This window comes from Microcebus murinus, chromosome 8, assembly GCF_040939455.1.
Source record: "Microcebus murinus isolate Inina chromosome 8, M.murinus_Inina_mat1.0, whole genome shotgun sequence".
NCBI lineage: Eukaryota > Metazoa > Chordata > Mammalia > Primates > Cheirogaleidae > Microcebus > Microcebus murinus.
In genome coordinates this window covers 98454937-98466655 of record NC_134111.1, presented here as the reverse complement: position 1 = coordinate 98466655, position 11719 = coordinate 98454937, and the positions used below count along the sequence as shown (strand labels likewise).

At 40.6% G+C, this 11719-nt stretch overlaps 2 protein-coding genes across 4 annotated transcripts in view; one reads left to right on the top strand and one right to left on the bottom strand.

The window, feature by feature from the left end:
- SP140 (SP140 nuclear body protein) overlaps nucleotides 1–8912 on the bottom strand; it is a 57580-nt gene extending 48668 nt beyond the window's left edge. Inside the window, exon 1 of the mRNA XM_076006014.1 lies at nucleotides 8762–8912. Coding sequence (XP_075862129.1) covers nucleotides 8762–8793 — 32 coding nt within the window. The 5' untranslated portion in view covers nucleotides 8794–8912. The remainder of the gene's footprint in view (nucleotides 1–8761) is intronic.
- Nucleotides 8913–8997: 85 nt separating this feature from the next.
- Nucleotides 8998–11719, top strand: part of SP110 (SP110 nuclear body protein) — a 34734-nt gene continuing 32012 nt past the window's right edge. Inside the window, exon 1 of one of the 3 annotated variants that reach the window (XM_012749463.3) lies at nucleotides 8998–9111. The gene's annotated coding sequence lies outside the window, so the exon portion shown is untranslated. The remainder of the gene's footprint in view (nucleotides 9112–11719) is intronic. The other 2 variants (XM_076006017.1, XM_076006015.1) reach the window with 2 other exon arrangements.

Here is an 11719-nt window from a genome sequence, read left to right as displayed (position 1 = left end):
TCAGAAAAGGATCCAGTGTGTCTGGCAGACTCCTAGAGAGGTAGTGGCGGTTAGGACAGAGATATAATGATAAAAACTGAGGAATTGTTTGAAAGGCAAAATACAAAACAATCTGCTCTCCAACACAGAACACGTACATTCAAGTAGGAGAACTGGAGGTTTCTTAAGAAAAATGTAAATGATTCAGAAAAAAGGCCTTCACCTTCAGGCATCTGAAATTCCCCTATCAAAGCCCATAGTTTGCAAGCCCATCTCATTAAATGGAGTTCCAAGTTAGCTTGTCAGCCCCTCACCCATAAATATAAACAAAATGCGACAGACCACGGACATTTGTGGAAACCTACAACATGAAGGAGTGGAATCAAGATGAGTAAGGGGCAAAAAATTACCCCAGCAGAAATAGAGATGTTGTGGGAAACTGAAGAGAATTTCTAAAGAAATAAATACCATCATACAGACAGGAAAACATATGGTGCCCAAAATGCCATGCAGAAAAGAAACAACCAGAAAATAAGACAAACAGGCTGGAAATTTAAAATGATTGCTGAAATTTTTTTAAAAAAGTTAATTAAAAGGGTTATAAAATTAAAAGGAGAGAATTTCCCAGAACATAAGGAGGGAAAACCCTAAAGGAAAAAATAAAAAGTAAATCTGAAACCCTGAATGTCTGAAAGAGTTATGCAAATAGGCAAGATGGCTGACTAGAGACACTGCTTGACAGATTGTCTTAGAAGGAAGAAAGGCTTTTCAGATAAAGGAAGAGGGAACATGGGCATAGCTCAAGTGTACTTCAGAGGAAGAAGTGCTGGAGCCTGCCAGGGACTTCACAGAAAGAAATTGCAAAGCAGAACAGGAAGAGGAAAAAATATATATGAGCAAAGATCAACCTAGAGAAGCTCAGAGCAGTAGGTGGGGGTTTTATTTCTTTATTCCACACACCTTTGGTAATCAGCAGGCTACTTAGTTGCTTGGAAGACTTTCCACCCTCATGAGCCACCGTGGAGAGGATTATAAGCAGCCCTCAACTCAAACTTCCAACAACAAGCTGGGGGATGTTCTTCCACCCCACAAAAAGATAATCCAGCACTGTCTCAAACTGTGGCTATCACAGGGGAATGGATTAAAATAGAAGAGCTATTTTATAAGCCCTCACTGTACCCACCCCTCCCCTGATGAGTCAACCAGAGAGTGGCTGACAAAAGCTCAATCTAGAGTCCTCCATAAATCAGTCCTCCCTAACTAAACAGGGGAATTTCCAGCAAAGGAACACAAGTGCCCTCCAATCCTACTAACCCAGAGCCAACTGAATAGGAGCCAGATGAGAAGACACCAGCAAAAAAGCCCTGGCAAAATGAAAAAACATCATGTTCCTCCAAGAGAACACAACAGAGCTACAATAGTGAACTCTCCCACAAGCAAATTTCTGAAATGACAGAAATGGAATTCAGAATATGGGTGACAAATAAGGTGAATAGAATTGAAGAGAAGGTTGAAAACCAACAAAAAGTAACCAAAAAATATTTCAGGAAATCAATGAAAAAGTTGCTAAAGAGCTAGACAACATAAGAAAGAATAAAACAGAACTTAAAGAAATGAAAGAGTCATTTAGAGAATTTCAAAACACAGCAGAAAGCTTCAACAATAGAATAAACCAAGGAGAAGGAAGAATCTCAGAGCTTGGTGACAAGGCTCTTGAGATAATCCAGTACTCAAAGAGGAACAAAAGATTATAAAAATAAGTCTGAGCAATCACAAAAAGAGATATGGGACTATTGACATGAACTAACATTCGAATTATAGGTATCTCTGAGAGAGTAGAAGAAAGAACTAAAAGCATGGGAAACCTATTTGAGTGAATATTCAGGAAAAATTCCCGAATATCATCAGAGATTCAGACATCCAGATACAAGCTGGTCATTGAACACTAGAAAGATTCATAGCAAATAGGACATCTTCAAGAAACGTAGACATCAACCTGACCAAAGTTAAAATGAAGTAGAGAATTCTGCAAGCAGCAAGACAAACACAGCAAATAATCTACAAAGGAAAACCCATCAGGCTAACTGCAGTCTTCTCAGTGGAAACCTTAGAAGCCAGAAGGGTTTGGGTCCCATCTTCAATCTTCTTTAAAAGAATAGCTGCCAGCCTAGAATTTTAAATCCTGCAAAGCTAAATTTCATAATTGATGGAGAAACTAAATCATTTCCAAACAAGCAAACACTGAGAGAATTTGCCATAACCAGGCCTAAACTATAGGAAGTACTCAGAACAACATTATATAATACATGAATCAGCACAACATATACCCACTGGTGTAAAGTCAACCTCAAAAAAACCCTAAAACTCACAACTCTTATAAAACAATACCATAAGAGGGAAAACAAAGCAATAAGGCACTGCCCAACATAAAGAACAGAAAAAATCCCATGTATGAATTCTATGACTTAATGTAAATGGTCTAAATAATCCTCTCAAAAGACAGAGGCTGGCTGAATGGATTAAGAAAAACCCAAGTATCTTCTATCTCCAGGAAACACAGCTAAACCACAGGGATACACACAGACTCAACATGAAAGTATGTAGAAAAAAATCCACAAAGATGAAAATAAAAGGAGAGCAGGTGTAGCCATTCTTATATCAGCTAAAGACTATAATTTTATATCCTGCAAAATTAAGTTTCACAACTGACGGATAAATTAAGTCTTTTCCAGACAAGCCAACACTGAGGGAATTTGTCATGACCAGACCTGCCAATAACGGTAAGCAAAGACAAAGAGGGTCATTATATAATGGTAAAGGGAGCAATTGAACAAGAAGACATAACAATCCTAAATATATATGTACTCAACAAAGGAGCTCCCAAATACGTAAAGCAAATTTTATGCTAGCTAAACACGGAAATAAACAGCACCATCATAACCGTGGGGGACTTCAACACGCTACTGTCAGAGCTTGAAAAATCATCAAAGCAGAAAATAAACAAATAAACAATGGACTTAAACTGGACTCTAAATAAAAAGAACCTAACAGGCATTTACAGAATATCTACCCCAAAACTACTGAATATATTGTCTTCTCATCAGCACCAGGGACATTCTCCAAGCCTGATCATATCTTAGGACATAAAACAGGTCTCACCAAATTAAAAAAATTAAAATCATACCAAGTACCTTCTCAGACCACAGTGGAATAAAACTAGAGAAAAACTCACAAGATAAAAACTCAAACCTACACAAAGTCATGAAAATTAAATAATCTGCTTCTGAATGGTTATTGGATCAAGAATTAAATTAAGATGGAAAGCAAAACATTCTTTGAACTGAACAACAAAGGTGACACAAGCTATCAAAATCTATGAGATTCAGCAAAAGCATTCCTCAGGAGAAAATTCATGGCCTTAAATACCTATGTCAAAAAAACAGAAAGATTACAAATTAACAACACTATGTCACATTTCAAAGAACTAGAAAAGGGAGAGCAAACCAAGCACAATCCAGCAGAAGAAAAGAAATAACAAAGGTCAGAGCAGAACTAAATGAAATGGAAAACAAACAAATAATACAAAGAATCAATGAAATAAAAAGTTGGTTTTTTGAAGAGATAAACAAAATCGACAGACTTCTTGCTATATTAACCAGGAACAGAAGAGAAAGGACCAAAATAAGCTCAAACAGAAATGAAAAAGTAGTCATTACAACTGATACCACAGAAACACAAAACATCATCCATTAATACTACAAAAATCTTTATGTATATAAACTAGAAAACATAGAGGAAATGGACAAATTCCTGAAAACACACAACCTTCCAAGACTCAAACAGGAAGAAACAAAACTCTTGAACAGACCAATAACAAGCAATGAGATCAAAGCAGTAATAGAAAACTTCCCCAAAACAACAAAAAAGCCCTGGACCAGATGGATTCACAGCCAAATTATACCAGACCTGAAAAGAAGAGTTGGTACCCACACTATATAAATTATTCCCTAATATTGAGGAATGAATTCTCCCCAACTCATTCTATGAAGCCAGTATCACCTTGACACCAAAGCCAAGAAAGGACACAACAAAAAAAGAAAACTACAGAACAATATCCCTTATGCACATAGATGCAAAAACCCTCAATATCATACTAGCAAACCAAATTCAATAGTACATCAAAAAAATAATCCACCATGATCAGGTGGGCTTCATCCCACAAATGCAAATATGGTTCAACATAAGCAAATCAATAAATGTAATTCACCACATAAACAGAAGCAAAACAAAGACCATTTGATCATCTCAACAGATTCAGAAAAAGCATTTGACAAAATCCAGCACTGTTTAATGACAAAAACCCTCAACAAACTAGACATAGAAGAAACATAACTCAAAATTATAAAAGCCATATATTACAAACCCACAGCCAACATCATGCTGAATGGGGAAAAGTTGAAAACATTTCCCTCAAGAACTGTAACAAAACAACAGTGTCCACTGTCAGCACTCCTATTCAACATAATGCTGGAAGTCCTAGCCAGAAAAATCAGGCAAGAGAAAGAAATAAAGGGTATCAAAAGAGAAAGTAGGTCAAACTATCACTTTTTGCCTACAATATGATATTGTATATAGAAAACCACAAGGATTCCATCAAGAGACTCCTGGAATTGATAACTAAATTCAGCAAAGTCTTAGGATACAAAATCATGCACATAAATCAGTAGCATTTCTATATACCAATTAACAGTCAAGCTGAGAGTCAAATCAAGGACTCAATGCCATTCACAATAGCTACAAAGAAAGTAAAATACTTAGGAAGATACTTAAGCAATGAGGTGAAAGATCTCTACAAGGAGAACTATGAAACACTGAGGAATGAAATTATACAGGCGTGAGCCACTGCACCCGGCTGAAAATGGCTCTCTTTAACTTAAGTCAAACTCTGGATTAATGGCTTTTAAGTCCATAAAAGGCAGAAATCTCTAATTTCCTAATATTCAAAGAGTCAGAGAAAAATATTCACTAGTTCATAAGCTAAGCCTACATTCTGACAAGTTTGTTGGCTTTTGGTTATCTGCCAGAAAATCTACCCTGCAAGAAATTTTCAAAGACATTTTTCATGCAGAAAGAAAATGACACAGGTCAGAAACTCAGATCTACATAAAGAAAGAAAGAGCATCAGAGAAGAAATACATGCAGATACAATAAAATTTTATTTTTCCTATTTTAACTTGACCTAAGAGATAGCTGTTTGTTCAAAGTAATAATATCAACAATGTATTGAGTGATTACAACATGTGGATAAGTGAAATAACTGGCAGCATTGTTAAAAAGGACAGAAGGGGGCCAGGCGCAGTGGCTCACGCCTGTAATCCTAGCACTCTGGGAGGCCGAGGCAGGAAGGATCGCTCAAGGTCAGGAGTTTGAAACCAGCCTGAGCAAGAGCAAGATCCCCGTCTCTACTAAAAATAGAAAGAAATTAATTGGCCAACTAAAAATATATAGAAAAAATTAGCTGGACATGGTGGCACATGCCTGCAATCCCAGCTACTTGGGAGGCTGAGGCAGAAGGATCGCCTGAGCCCAGGAGTTTGAAGTTGCTGTGAGCTAGGCTGACGCCACGGCACTCTAGCCAGGGCAACAGAGTGAGACTGTGTCTCACGCAAAAAAAAAAAGGACAGAATTTGTGACATTCAGTTATAAGATGTATCCAATGCCCATGAAGTGTTACAATGTAATTTAAAATGTTCATGATAAACTATAAATATATATTGCAAACTTCAGGAAAACCACTAAAAATGTTTTAAAAGAAGTACAATTGATACACTAAGAAAGAAGAGAAAATAGAATTATTAAATGCTCAATTAAGCCATAAAAGACAGAAAAAAAGGAAAAAATAGAAACAAGTTCAATAAAAACATTTACAAACATGGTAGATATTAATCTAATTATATTAATAATCACTTTAAATGTAAATGGTCTAAAAACACCAATTAAAAGACAGATCTACAGAGTACATAAAAAATAAAATACCCAACTTTATGTTGTCTATAAGAAAGTTGCTTTAAAAATAAAAACACAGATAGGTTATTCATAAAGGTATGGAAAAAGATGTACCATGTGAACACTAATCAAAGGAAAGCTGTAGTAGCTACAGCAATTTCAGACAAAGCAGACTTCAGAACAAGGAAATTTGTCAAGAATAAACAGGGGCTTAATACAATGACAAAGGGATCAATTCTCCAAAGGGACACAAAATCCTTAACGTGCATGCAACTAACAAACCAACATCAAAATATATGAGGCAAAAGCTGATAGAACTACAAGGAGAAATAGAAAAATACACTATTATTGGTGGAGACTTCAATACTTCTCTTTTAGTAATTGATAGATCAAGCAGGCAGAAAATCAGTAAGGACATGCTTGATCTAAACAGGCATAGCAATCAACTTGATCTGAGATTTTTATAATACGCTATTCAACCCCAGCAGAATACATGTATTCCTCAGTTCATATGGAATATTTACCAAGATATACCACATTTGGGGCCATGAAACACACCTTAACAAATTTAGAAGGGTAAAAATCATAAAAAGTATGTTCTTGGACCACAAACTAGAAATCAATAACAGAAAAATAGCTGGAAAATACCCAAATATTTGGAGATTAAACAACATAGGTCTAGGATCAAAGAAAAAGGAAATTTAAAAAAAAATTTTTTTTTTGAGACAGAGTCTCCCTTTGTTCCCCAGGCTAGAGTGAGTGCTGTGGCATCAGCCTAGCTCACAGCAACCTCAAACTCCTGGGTTCAAGCAATCCTTCTGCCTCAGCCTCCCAAGTAGCTGGGAAAAAAGGAGTAAAAAAGGAGTAAATTAAGCCTAAGGCAAGGAGAAGAAAAGAAATAATAGAAATTAAAGCAGAAATTAATAAAATTTAAATAGGAAAACATTAGAGAAATTCTATGAAACCAAAAGCTGATTCTAAAAAAAAAACAAAAACAAAAGCTGATTCTTTGATGGGATCCATAAAATCAATAAACCTCTAGCCAGACTAACAAAGAAAAAAAAAAGATAGAAATTACTAATATCAGAATGAAAGAAGGGTGATCCCCATGAATTCCACAAACATCAAAATTATAACAAAGGAATACTATGAACAACTCTATGCCTAAAAATTTGATAACAGATGAAATGGATGAATTCCTTAAAAGACACAAACTACCAGAACTCACACAAGGGGAGACAGATCATCCAAACAGCCTATAGCTATTTTAAAAAATTCAAATCAATAATTAATAGCCCTATGAAAAAAGAAAGCACCGGGCCCAGGTGATATCACTAATGAATTCTACCAAATATTTAAGGGAGAAAAAAATATCATTCTCCACAATCTCTTCCAGAAAATAAAAGCAGAGGCAACACTTCCCAGCCCATTCTCCAAGGTCAGCGTTACCCTGTGCCCCTCACCTCTCACTGCCATCCTTTCCTGCCTGGAGGCCATGGGCTGGCTGGACTCCGAGCTCCACTAGCTCATCTTCCCTTCCCTACAGAGCACACGGAGGAGGTGCGATGGCTGAGACACGCAGCCGGAACGATGGCGCTGGGGACTGAAGACCAGCCTGGTGCCACCACTGCTGCTGCTGGCAGCAAAAGCCTACACTTTCTTGGGCTTGCACCAGCCCCAAAAGTAGGCTTGGCTCAGAGTCCCAGTTAGATGAGTGTTTCCACACACTTATGCATTGCTTTAATTTTTATCAAGAAGAATGTACAGTCATCCCTTGGTATCCTGGGAGGATTGGTTGTAGGACCACACCCCCCCCGGCCCCCCACCCCCCATGGATACCAAAATCCGAGGATGCTCAGTCTCTGGTATAAAATGGTATATAGTATTTGCATGTAATCTGTGTACCTCTTCCCATATGCTTTAAATCATCTCTAGATTACTAACAACACACAATGCAGTGTAAATGCTATACAATTAGTTGTTACGCTGTATTTTTAAATTCTATATTATTTTCATTGTGGTATTGTTACTTTTATTTCTTTATTTTTAAATATTTTTGACCCTCGGTTGGTTGAATCCACAAATGCGGAACCTGCAGCGAGGGAGGGCTCACTGAATCTGTGTATTTGTCTTGCATTTTTCAAAGGTACTTTCCACCCTTCCCTAACCAGACGTGTAACACACCCCAAAATAGAAAAACACAAAACAACACGCACTCCCCATCTGTTTGCATGTGTAGTTGGGTCTCATCTGCTTTCGCTTCCTCCTAGCAAGTATCCAGAGATCCTGAACTGACTGCCGGGCTCGGGGCCACACAAGTGAGCTCAGAACAGAACAACACAGACTGGGAAAGTGCGACAATAAACAGACATCTGATTGAGACTTTAGTTTTTCTAAACAGATCCTTTTTTGGACAGAAGCATCTTTTGGAGTGGGGATAAAGGAGGCCTGGGGGAGACAAGAGGGTTCAGAGGTCACGAGGAATCACCCCGCCCTGCAGCAAAGCCTCGGACGGGCCACCGGGTTCAAGCAGCGCCAGCCCGGCCAGGCAGCAGGCGCAGGGAATTATGAAGAGGATGCGAAGGGTGGCCTTAAGTTTCCCCAACAGCTAACTCGCTTCTCCTGCAATTTAAAAAATCTGATTTTTCCTCATTATTAATTTTTTATAATCCGCTTCTACTGTGCACCGATGGAGTGAGGCTGTGTAGACAGGAGAAACACACGGAAAAGTGGACCTTACAGAGATGGACGGGAGCAGAGACGATGACTGACCTACCTGGAGCTGAGATCGCAGCCTCCACCTGCCATCTGCCCCTGCTGGCCCCAGGGGAGCCCGAAGTGACCTGCACTGCTTCTGTGCCTTCCCGCAGCTCTACAGACAGCCTGCCCACCAGCCCATCCTTCGACATGGTCAAAGGGGAAAGAAAACCGGAAGTGCCTCAACGGCCTGACTTGGATGCATGACGCATGTGTCCTCCCCCCGCCCAATCTTACGACATCTCTAAGCCCAGGGAGGAGGAGCGAGGCCAGCCCCGTGAGTCCACAGAAGACCCGGGATGCTTACTCATGCCTAGGGAAGAGGGTGGAGAAGTCCATTCGACTAAAAGGGATGGAAACTGTTTCGAGGTGAGGTGGCATCGTCTATACGGGGAGGAAGTGACTCCATGTTTGTCCCTTCCTCTTGCGGAGGTGGCTGTGGGGGGCAAGGGAGAGCTGGACACTTTGAATCTTCTCTCAGGCTCCGAGTCCGGCCAGGTCCCTCGGTGAGCCTGTGCCGGACAGGGCGGGCCTAGTGTTCAGACACAGAGCTGGCGAGAGCCAAAATACCTGGCATTATAAAATGTGAGGATTTTCTTAGCATTTCCAGAAAGCAGCCAAAGGTGAGATATTCGTCTCCCCCCAACTCCTCCAATCAAAGGCAAAGTGTAGAGAATTTGGCACAGAAGCCCAAGTGAGGCGCAATTCTAAGTTTCCTTGAATATGTGGGTAGTTTACAACTGCAGCCAGGGGTGACTGGGGACAAACTGAGCGTCAATCATTTTTCTGAAATCTTGAGAAGAGTGACAGGCTTCTCACTAGATGGATAAAGGGTTTGGAGCTGAGATTATCTAGATCGTGAAGGACAGAGGGATGCGGGGAGTTATGTGCATTACATTTATGTTTGTATGCAAGTTGTTCACTTGCACCCAGCCCTCATTCTGTAAATGATTTAGAACAATTTATAAAAACGTGCTCTATTGGCTGGGTGCAGTGGCTCACTCCTGTAATCCTAGCATTCTGGTAGGCCGAGGCAGGTAGATCACTCAAGGTCAGGGGTTCCAGACCAGCCTGAGCAAGAGCGAGACCCTGTCTCTACTAAAAATAGAAAGAAATTAGCTGGACTACTAAAAATATATAGAAACAATTAGCTGGGCATGGTGGCACATGCCTGTAGTCCCAGCTACTCGGGAGGTTGAGGCAGAAGGATTGCTTGAGCCCAGGAGTTTGAGATTGCTGTGAGCTAGGCTGATGCCATGGCACTCTAGCCAAGGCAACAGAGCGAGACCCTGTCTCAAAAAAAATAATAATAAAAATAAAAATAAAAACCATGCTCTATCAGCATAAAGTAGAAAGATAAAGAAATGAGAGCCAAGAGCAAATAGAATAGGACTAGAAATCCAGGCAGAACAATGGGTCGAAGACAGACAGACAGTGAATCGGAGCCGGATATTGGTAGAACTCAGGGCCAGCAGCAGAGCAGTGCTGAGGGTCCGGAGGCCGGGACAAAGTGGTGCTCACCAATCTGGTTGGGACAGACTCCAGGACACTGATGAGGACATCTTTTCCAGAGGGCAGGGTCACTGTGCCTACCACGGCATATACATACATGGTCTCTCTCTCTCTCTCTCTCTCTCTCTCTCTCTCTCTCTTTCCCTCCCTCCCCCTGCCCTCCCCCTCCCTCCCTGCCTCCCTCCCTTCCCTCCGTCTCTCTTTCTGGGACAGAGGGGCCAATAAGCTGAACTTCTGTTAGGCACAGCTGTCCTCTGCTCCTGGCCTCCATGGGGCACGGCCCAAGAAGGCCTGGCACAGATCACACCAACCTGCTCTGGCGTCCCCTCTCTCTCCTTTCTCTGCCTCTAAGCAGCAGGCAGACCCAGGCCACTACTGTGCTGGGCACTTCTTAATATGTTCCAGCTTCTTTTGTTTATAAGCACAAGGTCTTTGGTGTTCCTCAGCTGCCTGGTAGTAAGACTGGGACTCGGGTGTTCCTGCCAAGTTTACTAGAAAGATCTACTTGGCAACATCATGCGTCAGCCCAGATAACAAGAGCCTGTAATTTCAGCTCCTATTTATCATGGCTTTGTTTTTCCCTATGTTCACTGCAGAGTCTCTCCTGGATAAGGGATGCCCGAGCCAAGACTATGTAGGACCCTCAGACCATCCCTGGTCCCTAATGTCTTCCTTTACTGCCATATGACCAGGGGGGCCCAGAAGGCTCCAGCCTGCCTCCTTACTCTGTTCTCTCAGCCAGATTTAGGCCAAATAGGTGACAATTTCCAAAGGCAAGTAGATGCTTTTATTCTACCTGAAAGATTTCTCTGCCTTTTGCTAAGTGTGCTAGGATCTGACGCCTGGAATTGGAGAGTGAATTGTATATAGTCTTGATCACAATCCAGCATTATAATGTAATGTTCCAACTTTCCCTTGCTTGACAAAGTCTACCAAATTCTTTGAACCCTATGGGATGTTTAGAACTTTATGTCCAGTTATGTCAGATAACGGATCCCAGATTAATTACATTTTCTTGAAGATCTGCTGCCTACAATTCAGTCTCTGGTACCCAATTTTTTATCAGTCAGGATTTGGAGGTACCAAGTAACCAAAACCAGCTCCAAATAACTCAGGAAGAAAGTCAATTTCCTAGAAGTATACCAGGTAACTCGTGGAATTTACAGGAAAACTGAAAGACTAGGCTAAGAAAATAGGCAGCCCGGGCAGTAGATCTTCAGCCCCGGTCATACCCTCCGCCTAAGTACATGGTGTCTGGCCAGGGATTTGGCAAGCGTGTTCTTTCCATCCTGATTAGAAAGGGGGACCAGAAACAGTTCGCATCTCACTTAACAGATAAAAATATTATCAATATTTACAGCTTTGTCTCAGGGTTATATTCACTCACCTTCCCTTTGTCATAATATAGTTCAAAGAGATCTGGATCACCCAGACAGCACATAGAACGTCACACTGATCGATCACA